Source organism: Gordionus sp. m RMFG-2023, chromosome 4, assembly GCF_954871325.1.
Source record: "Gordionus sp. m RMFG-2023 chromosome 4, tfGorSpeb1-WG-v2, whole genome shotgun sequence".
NCBI classification, from domain to species: domain Eukaryota; kingdom Metazoa; phylum Nematomorpha; class Gordioida; order Chordodea; family Parachordodidae; genus Gordionus; species Gordionus sp. m RMFG-2023.
Window position 1 is genome coordinate 29,715,149 of NC_088778.1, and position 11,258 is coordinate 29,726,406.

Sequence of the window (11,258 nt, forward strand, 5' to 3'; positions counted from 1 at the left end):
GCTAAGCTCGAACAAATGAATGCATTTATAATAATTATATTATTTTTATTATTTTTTTTTGGAAATATTATGCATAGAAAATTTATTATTTTTTTAAAAAATAAAATAAAATACTTTTTATTTGAAACTCCATCCATCGATTAAATGAAAATTTATGTTTTAGAAACTGATGATGCATTCGTATTGATGCATTTGAAAGCGTCGTTGAATGCAAATCAGCTAGAGCCGCCATTTTGGTAACCCATATAATAATTATTCTCATGTTAAAATCTACTATTAAATTTATAACTTGCTTCCTTATTATCTCGATGATTAGGCAATCTTTAATAAAATATTTGATAATGATATGGATAATCAAAATGGCGTCCTCAGCTGTTTTCATTGGTGTACACTTTTAATGAATGCATTTCAGTCTATGTATTATTTTATGTTATTGGTTTACAATGAGTTTCCTAAAATTTATTTGTCTTTCTTTCTTTCAGGCCAATAAAATTAGGTTCGAATTTTGATATTTATCGAAGGCATTACATAAGTTAGCAACCTTTGCGATCATTGATTTACACGCAAATTGGGCCAGAAACCATTTTCATTCAGCTAGGACCTGGGTATAAAAACAAATTTTCGGAGATATGCACGAGCTTGGTCTGAAAGGAAAATTATGTGTCAAGTATTAATTCGGGTTTAAAGTTTTCCGTGGAATTGGGGCCAGGCCTGGATTGAAAATTTTGAATTTTTACATGGGATAGGGTTTAGATCATGGCTGTTAACCCTCCTTCTAAGAAAAAGGATTCTGATTCTGTGAAATAACTCTGCAGAGGTTCGCCCTCCAGAACAGAAACATCAGTTTTATTTAAATTTATAAGCAAATTATGGGAAGTAGAGGTCTTCAATGGGCGAGTTTTCTCGCCCATACTTCCAATGGGCGTGGCCGAGTTTTTTAAAAATATTTTCAACATTGGGGATAGTGACGGTGCGTTAAAAAATTTTTTTTAAGTAATGGTCGGGCGTTGGCGGGTGAATTTTTAATATTTTGGCAAAATGAACAGAACAGACTTAAAAGTGGTTAAGTGGGTTTAACAAAAATATATTAAATAGGCAGGCGGGTAGGTTAAAAAATTCAAAACAACGAGTAGGCGGGCTTTTCGGTTATAACCCACACATGGCAGACCTCTAATCGGGATACCTTCCAAAATATATATGTTAATATATACCCATCTTTGACGATGCATAGCAACTTGCATTTTAATAAAACTATTTTTCTTTCTGATTTTGTTCTTTTCTTTGGTCTGTCTTTCTTTTAAGTTTTAACAATTCAACAAACAACAATAAATATGTGATTTTACCATAAAATGGAGGGGGTCTACAAATATAATAAAAATGATTTTCATACTCAAAAATAAAAAATAGATGATTTTTATATTTAATATTAATTAAATTTTATTTTTAATACGAATAAAAATTTAATTTTTTTTTAAAAGAAAAATTTTGAACCGGTACTCTATAAAAATTTAAGATTTAGTAAAGTATCAGGGGTTCGGGTTCGCAGCCCTTCAAAGTTACAGGTAGAGATACAAATGGCGCACTAATATCTCCGAGTAAAATATTATGAAAGTTAGCTTTTTATATTATTATCACTTTTATATGTTAAGAGATTTGTGTTGTATAATGTAATTCTCACAAAGGAGTTATTTATATCACGCCATTAGGGACATGGAACTGAACAGTAGTGGAAGTAAAAATTTTGGAACGCCTACCGAACGGGAACAGTGATTTTGGGATCCATGAAATTAATCATTTTAAATATACGTATAATTCAATCTTGCTTCATTTAGTATTCTTCCCATTATTTCGTATATCATTGTTGTCATAAAAAGAAATTTTAAAGATCAAATTTAAAACAATTTTATATCTAATAGTATATTTATACAAAATTGAATTTAGCATTCAGAATTAGTTTTTTCAAAAGCTGGTCTGTTTTCACTAAATATGTCGTTATAAGTTTTTTTTAAATAGCCTTATATTATAACTAGATTTCTTATTTTTTTGATTGACAAAACTGATTAAAATATTCATAAGTTTGATATTAATCAGGTTATATAGCGTAAGACAAGTTATTCAGTGCTTCTATATTTGTTTTATTTAATATGACAGTTTTTTGGCTTTTTCATTTATAGAATCTCCCAAATATTGAGAAAGGCAGTCTGAATTTGTGTTTCTGGTCAATTATCAATCGTAGAAGTAACCAAAATTTGGATTTTGTTATTTATTTTTGCTAAAAATCGGACCGTAGTACTAAGACCAATAAAGCACTACGTGGATCATGATAGTGCTTATAATTGATTGGCCAATTTTACGGAGTTGATAACCGATTACATATTTTGAAAAGCAACTTAAAAGTTTCAAATTGACGATAATGAATATTTTATAAAAAAACTCACAATTATTCAATTGTCATCGCTTCAACCTCATTGGTATCATAATTTGATACCATTTTTATTCTTTTCAATGACAAAAAAAACACCTTTATATTTTAATATAGGTATATTTAATAAAAAGTGTCATACTAATAATGTGTGTTTTAAATACGAATAATATATAAATAAATTTTTTGTAAAATATAATGATTACAAATTCTTCCAGTTTTAATGTGCCAATAAAAATATATTCAAGTCTCACCCCTTTGAAGGTTAATAGTAATCCAAAATACTTAACCATATTATATAAAATTCTGCTTTGTAACTATCTTATTACAATAGGTTTCAATTAGAGGCATTCGTTTACCTAGATTACCATTGGTATATTCTAAGGATGGAGACTGGGAAATCCTCAAAATTTGCAAAGTTGAAATTTCATTTTTTTTAAAAAGAACCCCCCCCCCCCCCCTTTTCTTCCTTAACATTTCTAGCCCACTAAAGAAATGAGTAAAATAATTAAGAATAACCTTTTATATATTAAACTCAAATTTTTTTAATAATAGAAGTCTAAAGCCAACAAAATAATTTTAAAAATATACTCCGGTCAAAAGAGTGAGTTTAGGCTCTCCTGGAAGGGGAAAATTTAAATCCTTAGAAAAATTCTGGACACAATGAACTCCCCTATAACATTTGTTTCTTTTCATTTATTTTTCTTCCAGATCTCCCCAAGTTTGCTAATACCATCGCTTTGCAACATTGAGCCCAAATATTTACTAGCTTGCAAGAAATTTTAATTTCCAATTGTAAACTATCTTGTTTTAATTGCTAAATTTATTTTATCATAATATACAAAAATTGTTTAACGGATAAATGGATATAGATGATTTTTTCAAATAAAACGATTACAATATAAAAAGGTCTAAGAAATTAACAAAAATTAAACATTCTTAAATACTTTTTAAAACTATTTTAAGGGCCATTTAGTAAAAAATATGTATTATTTAAGGACGCATGCCATAATATCATCTAAAAATTGAAGCGCTAATGTATCTATTTTATAAATTCATAAATGTTAAATTATATATATATATAAAAGCAAAGTTGATGTGATCAGGGTTTCCAAATATTTTTCATTTGAAAAAGTGAGTTGTTCTTTTATAAAAATTTGTGGGGGGGGGGATTCACCATCATACCCCCCTCCCTCCACTTCTCCAAAATTGAGGGCATTTGGTCCGGTTTTACAAGGCCTTCGGTCGCATTTATTGATATATCATACTCTTCATACTTAATATGTTATATTTAATGCAACAAAATTTTTTATGACAATATTAAATTTAATATTTTTTAATTGTACTCAATGACATTATGTCATTGATTGTACTATTCACAATTATTATGAATGAAGTATTATTTTCCTAAGTTTATAAATATAGCATATTGTTAATTAATATATTTTATGTATGATTTTAATTAGGGCAATAAAGATTTTTCATAGGCTTTCTTGTTATAGGCTGATCAGTGGCGTAGCTAGGAATTTTCCTTAGAGGGAGTCCATACATATAAAAGCCTGAGGGGGACTTCGCCCCCCAGACCCCCTTTAACGGGCCTCCGGCAGGGTTTATCTTACAAATCATAACCATATCTTCGATAATATATAATAAATATATTTTTTAAATGCATCAATAATTTGTTTTATAATTTTGTAGATTCTCAATGACTTTATAAAGAATAATTTCAATAGTAATATAATATCCTTCCACAAACATCAAAACCAGAAAAATATAAATATTATTGGTATTTATTTGATATAAACTCACCACTTATAAGTCTTTTGAACGTATAATCTAAAAATAAATTTTTGCTCTGGGAGGGGTCCAAACCCGAAAACCACCGCCGTAGCTACGCCACTGATGCTGACTTTCTACATGAATAATTATAATTTTGTTTAATCATAATTTGAACTTCGCCAAGCTGTAGCCATTAGGCTGAATATTCTCTTCGATGGCTCATTTGAATAGTGTTAAAGGATCTTTTTTAAAAACAGCTAACACATTATTTAAGCCAAATATTATTCAAGTCTCGAAATTTCGTTGATAGATCTCCAAACATTTTTGCCATCTATGAGAAAAATATCCAGGCTTGCGTAATATTTTTGGGCTAAAATATTTGGTTAGTGGTTTAAAAATCGGGCCGTTTAGAATCACTACAATTGAATTTAGAATAGAAAATATAGAATTGCATATTTACTCTATTAAAGGAGAGCGAGAGTTATTAAGGAAATCTATCTATTTTTCCTGCGGATTCATGTGAATGTTTTTGGATTTATCTTTGTAATCGGAATAAAAAAAAGGTGAATATTCCTCAAAGAGATTATCTGAATTTATAATTAATAGTAATCTTTGAAATTCATCCAATATCTATAATATCATAGCGTATTTCTATATCATAAATAATATTTTTGTAAAAACATCTTTGATTTATTTTTGAAATTCAAAACTTTTTCTTCATATGTTGTAAAATGTTTTTGGAAATGCTCCCATTTGATTATGTATTTAATCTAGTAGAAGTATTAAGAGTCCCAAGTCCGTGTGCAAAAAGTGGAGGGTTGGCGTCAGGTCGGAAACCGTCTGTAAAAACCAACTCCAAAATGATGATAGTTTCAAATAAACTCTACAATAGAAAGCTATGGCGTCCTCCACAAACGACGCGCACTGGATCTCCCGCCCGTGCAATGCGAATAATACACCAGGGTTACCGCCTGACTCACAACGAAGGCGGTTAAGGAATTTAGTTGTGGATAGAATGCGAATAACATGCTGGAATGTGGGTACGTTGACGGGAAAGAGCTTCGAGATAGAATGCGAATAACATGCTGGAATGTGGGTACGTTGACGGGAAAGAGCTTCGAGGTCGCACAAATTCGAAAACATCGCCTGCCTACAAGAGACGAGGTGGAATGGAACTAAAGCTCGGGAGTTAGGAAAGGGATACAAGTTATTCTATAGGGGGTCACCAAATCGTAGAAACGGGGTCGGTATCGTTCTAAGGGAATCGTTCAAGGACAAGGTGGGGAAGTCAAACGATGTTCAGACAGGTTAATGTGAGTGAAGATTGCAGATCAAGGAGACCTCCTAAATATTTTAGAAAAAAATTTGGGCGAGGTCGTGTCGGACCTTGGAAATATTTTTTAAATATATCTAAATTTTTCAATTTTATATTGAATTTTTTATGTAAAATAAAAATTTTTGATTTTATTTATTGAAACTAAACGCGATATAACACATGTGTTTTTTATTATGAGTAATTATAAAAATTAATTTCTATATTTAAATAAATTCAGGCCGGGCCGGGCCGGGTCGGTAATTTTTTAAAAAAAATTTCGGGTTCGGGCCGGGCTTGCAAATCTTTTTTAAAAAAATTTGGGCCGGGCCGGGCTTGAAAAATTAGGCCCGATGCAGATCACTAGTGGAAATTAGTGTTGTTAAACGGCTAAGCCGAGTCGACTTAGCTACGACTCGAGCCTAGTTTCTAGTCGATAAAACGGCTCAGACTCGAGTCGACTAAATGAGCCGCATTAGTCGACTCATTTAGTCGGCTCACTTAGTCGGCTCGCTTAGTCGGCTCACTTAGTCGGCTCGCTTAGTCGGCTCACTTAGTCGGCTCGCTTAGTCGGCTCACTTAGTCGGCTCGCTTAGTCGGCTCACTTAGTGGACTCAGAGGTTAGCTTGAGTTTAATTTAAATTTAGAGTCAAAATTTATTTTTATGTTATTAGATATTTTAAATAATAATGTAGAATTTTATTTATTTATTTTTAGTGAAATAATTTATTTTATTTATATTTAATGTTAATATTTTATTATTAGCAAACAAAAAATTTTTTTAAATTTTATTTCAAATATGTTTTGTTCTTATAATAAAAATGGATTTATTTATTTGATTTTTTTTAAATAAAAAAAAATTCATATTTTCGAGCTAAAAATTTTAAGCAAAAAATAATTTTTGAACAAAAATATTGAAACATATTTTGTTGATTTTTTTAATAAATTTTTAACTTTTTTAAGAAATACTTTTGTTAATTTTATCATAAATAAATAATCTTTTAGGTCAAATCTTCTATAGTTTTTTTATATTATTTTTATAAATATATCTATATTTTAAGTTTATTTTATTATAAGAGGTGGTTTTTCTAAATAATTTTTTTATTAATATATCTATATTTTAAGAATATATACTGGTTTTTCTTTTTCTAAATAATTTTTTTTATAAATATATCTATATTTTAAGTATATTAAAAGAGGTGGTTTTTCTAAATTATTTTTTTATTAATATTTATGTCAAACTTTTTTTAATGCGACAATTGTCATATGCGTTATTTTTTAAGATTTTTGAAATTTTTGGACACAAAAGGGTTATAATATAATTTATATTGTAAAGATATTATATTATAAATTCAATGAAGATGTTCCCTGGAAAAATGATAATTATCATAATAGGTAGGTATTTTTGAACATATAAGATTTTTTTGTGACGCTAATGGGTAAAAATATGTTTCTTTAACTGGTAAAATTTAATGTAGATGTACCCTAGATAAAAGACAATTGTCATAATAGTTATTTTTAAAGTTTTTCGAATTTTTTTGACGTAAATTGGCTAAAATAAGCTTTGCTAACATGTTTAAATAAAATTTTAGTGAAGATGTAAGATAGATAAGTGACAATTGTCATAATCGTTGTTTTTAAAGTTTTTCGAATTTTTTTGACGTAAAATGGCTAAAATGCTAACATGATTAAATAAAATTTTAGTGGAGATGTACCATAGATAAGTGACAATTGTCATAATCGTTGTTTTTAAAGTTTTTCGAATTTTTTTGACGTAAATGGACTAAAATAAGCATTGCTAACATGATTAAATAAAATTTTAGTGGAGATGTACCATAGATAAGTGACAATTGTCATAATCGTTGTTTTTAAAGTTTTTCGAATTTTTTTGACGTAAATGGGCTAAAATAAGCATTGCTAACATGTTTAAATAAAATTTTAGTGGAGATGTACCATAGATAAGTGACAATTGTCATAATCGTTGTTTTTAAAGTTTTTCGAATTTTTTTGACGTAAATGGGCTAAAATAAGCATTGCTAACATGTTTAAATAAAATTTTAGTGAAGATGTACGATAGATAAGTGACAATTGTCATAATCGTTGTTTTTAATTTTTCGAATTTTTTTGACGTAAATGGGCTAAAATAAGCATTGCTAACATGTTTAAATAAAATTTTAGTGAAGATGTACGATAGATAAGTGACAATTGTCATAATCGTTTCTTTTAAAGCTTTTCGAATTTTTTTGACGTAAATGGGCTAAAATAAGCATTGCTAACATGTTTAAATAATATTTTAGTGGTAATGTACCCTAGATAAGCGACAATTGTCATAATCGTTGTTTTTAAAGTTTTTCGAATTTTTTTGACGTAAATGGGCTAAAATAAGCATTGCTAACATGTTTAAATAAAATTTTAGTGGAGATGTACCATAGATAAGTGACAATTGTCATAATCGTTGTTTTTAAAGTTTTTCGAATTTTTTTGACGTAAATGGGCTAAAATAAGCATTGCTAACATGTTTAAATAATATTTTAGTGGTAATGTACCCTAGATAAGTGACAATTGTCATAATCGTTGTTTTTAAAGTTTTTCGAATTTTTTTGACGTAAATGGGCTAAAATAAGCATTGCTAACATGATTAAATAAAATTTTAGTGGAGATGTACCATAGATAAGTGACAATTGTCATAATAGTTATTTTTAAAGTTTTTGACGTAAATAGGCTAAAATAAGTATTGCTAACATGTCTAAATATAATTTCAGTGAAGATGTACCCTAGAAAAGTAACAATTGTCATAATAATTATTTTTAAAGTTTTTTTAATTTTTTTGACTTAAATAGGCTAAAATAAGTATTGCTAACATATCTAAATAAACCTTCAGTGAAGATGTACCCTAGATAAGTGACAATTGTCATAATCATTATTTTATAATTTTATTGATGCAAATCGATAAAAATATAGATTTTAATCATGTTAATTTAAGCTCGCGTGTTGTTATTATGGCATTTATATATCAAATTGTTTAATTAATTAAAAAGTAAATGTTTAGCATGAATTATAATTTTATTCATATAAATAAAACTTATATTTTATATATTCGTTTGTTTAAATCAATTTATTTTATATTAACCTATTAAACAATTAATTTAAGAATGTATATAAATTACAACGATTATGACAATTGTCACTTATCTATGGTACATCTCCACTAAAATTTTATTTAAACATGTTAGCAATGCTTATTTTAGCCCATTTACGTCAAAAAAATTCGGAAAACTTTAAAAACAACGATTATGACAATTGTCACTTATCTAGGGTACATCTCCACTAAAATATTATTTAAACATGTTAGCAAAGCTTATTTTAGCCCATTTACGTCAAAAAAATTCGAAAAACTTTAAAAACAACGATTATGACAATTGTCACTTATCTATCGTACATCTTCACTTAAATTTTATTTTAACATGTTAGCAATGCTTATTTTAGCCCATTTACGTCAAAAAATTCGAAAAACTTTAAAAACAACGATTATGACATTTGTCACTTATCTAGGGTACATTACCACTAAAATATTATTTAAACATGTTAGCAATGCTTATTTTAGCCCATTTACGTCAAAAAAATTCGAAAAACTTTAAAAACAATGATTATGACAATTGTCACTTATCTAGGGTACATCTCCACTAAAATATTATTTAAACATGTTAGCAATGCCTATTTTAGCCCATTTACGTCAAAAAAATTCGAAAAACTTTAAAAACAACGATTATGACAATTGTCACTTATCTAGGGTACATCTTCACTTAAATTTTATTTAAACATGTTAGCAATGCTTATTTTAGCCCCATTTACGTTAAAAAAATTCGAAAAACTTTAAAAACAACGATTATGACAATTGTCACTTATCTAAGGTACATCTTCACTAAAATTTTATTTAAACATGTTAGCAATGTTTATTTTAGCCTTTTTACGTCAAAAAAATTCGAAAAACTTTAAAAACAACGATTATGACAATTGTCATCTAGGGTACATCTTCACTAAAGTTTTATTTAGACATGTTAGCAATGTTTATTTTAGCCTATTTACGTCAAAAAAATTTAAAAAACTTTAAAAACAATGATCATGACAATTGTCATTTATCTAGGGTACATCTACATTAAATTTTACCTGTTAAAGAAACATATTTTTGCCCATTAGCGTCACAAAAAAATCTTATATGTTCAAAAATATACCTACCTATTATGATAATTATCATTTTTCCAGGGAACATCTTCATTGAATTTATAATATAATATCTTTACAATATAAATTATATTATAACCCTTTTGTGTCCAAAAATTTCAAAAATCTTAAAAAATAACGCATATGACAATTGTCGCATTAAAAAAAAGTTTGACATAAATATTAATAAAAAAATAATTTAGAAAAACCACCTCTTTTAATATACTTAAAATATAGATATATTTTAAAAAAAATTATTTAGAAAAAGAAAAACCACCTCTTTTAATATTCTTAAAATATAAATATATTTATTAAAAAAATATTTAGAAAAAGCCACCTCTAATAATAAACTTAAAATATAGATATATTTATAAAAATAATATAAAAAAACTATAGAAGATTTGACCTAAAAGATTATTTATTTATGATATAATTAAAAAAAGAATAAAATTTTATGATAAAACAAAAGAATAAAATTTCTTCAAAAAATCAGCAAAATATGTTTCAAAAATATTTTTTACTTAAAATTTTTAGCTCAAAAATATTAATTTTTTTTTATTTAAAAAAAAATCAAATAAATAAATCCATTTTTTTATAATCAAATCAAAACATATTATTTGCATTAAATAAAATATAAATAAAATAAATTATTTTACTAAAAATAAATAAATAAAATTCTACATTATTATTTAAAATTTCTCAATAACATAAAAATAATTTTTGGCTCTAAATTTAAAATAAACTCAAGCTACCCTCTGAGCCCACTAAGTGAGCCGACTAAGCGAGCCGACTAAGCGAGCCGACTAAGCGAGCCGACTAAGCGAGCCGACTAAGCGAGCCGACTAAGCGAGCCGACTAAGCGAGCCGACTAAGCGAGCCGACTAAGCGAGCCGACTAAGTGAGCCGACTAAGCGAGCCGACTAAGTGAGCCGACTCATGCTGCTCCTTGATCGGCTTGAGTCGGAGCCGTTTTTTACGACTACGACTCGAGTCGCAAGTCGTAAGAACTCGACTAATTAACAACACTAGTGGAAATATCAGCTAACCAATTCGGATTTGTGGCCGGCAAATCCACAATCAATCCGATCTTCGCACTAAGACAAAAGATGTATAAATATGGAGAAAAGAAACCTACATATGGTCTTTATTGACTTGGAGAAAGCTTATGACACGGTCCCTCGCAATTTAAAATGGTGGTGCTTGAGAAAACAAAATATCCCTGACGCATATGAACGGCTGATGAAAAACATATATGAAGCCTCAACTTCTTGCGTTAGAATGACAGTTGGAGACTCTAAACCTTTTTGGGTTGAAATTGGATTACATCAAAGATCTGCTATAAGTCCTTTTTTATTCAATATAATTATGGACACGATAACGAGAGACATCCAAAAGCCATCTCCTTGGTGTATGCTATATGCAGATGATATAATACTATGCGAAGAGACAAAGGAGAAAGTATTCGAAGAAGCCGAAAAGTGGTCAAAACGCTTAGCTGGATATGGTTTAAAGGTCACTAATTGA

At 28.3% G+C, this 11,258-nt stretch overlaps 1 protein-coding gene across 1 annotated transcript; it reads left to right on the forward strand.

Moving 5' to 3' along the window:
- Positions 1 to 10,871: 10,871 nt before the first annotated feature.
- LOC135928808 (uncharacterized) lies at positions 10,872 to 11,258 on the forward strand. The gene has a single exon (XM_065465272.1). It carries the CDS (start codon positions 10,872 to 10,874, stop codon positions 11,256 to 11,258), a length of 387 nt encoding a protein of 128 aa, XP_065321344.1.

Coding starts and splice junctions, on each gene's coding strand:
- LOC135928808 (XM_065465272.1), top strand. CDS start 10,872: ATGGTCTTTATTGACTTGGAGAAAGCTTATGACACGGTCCCTCGCAAT.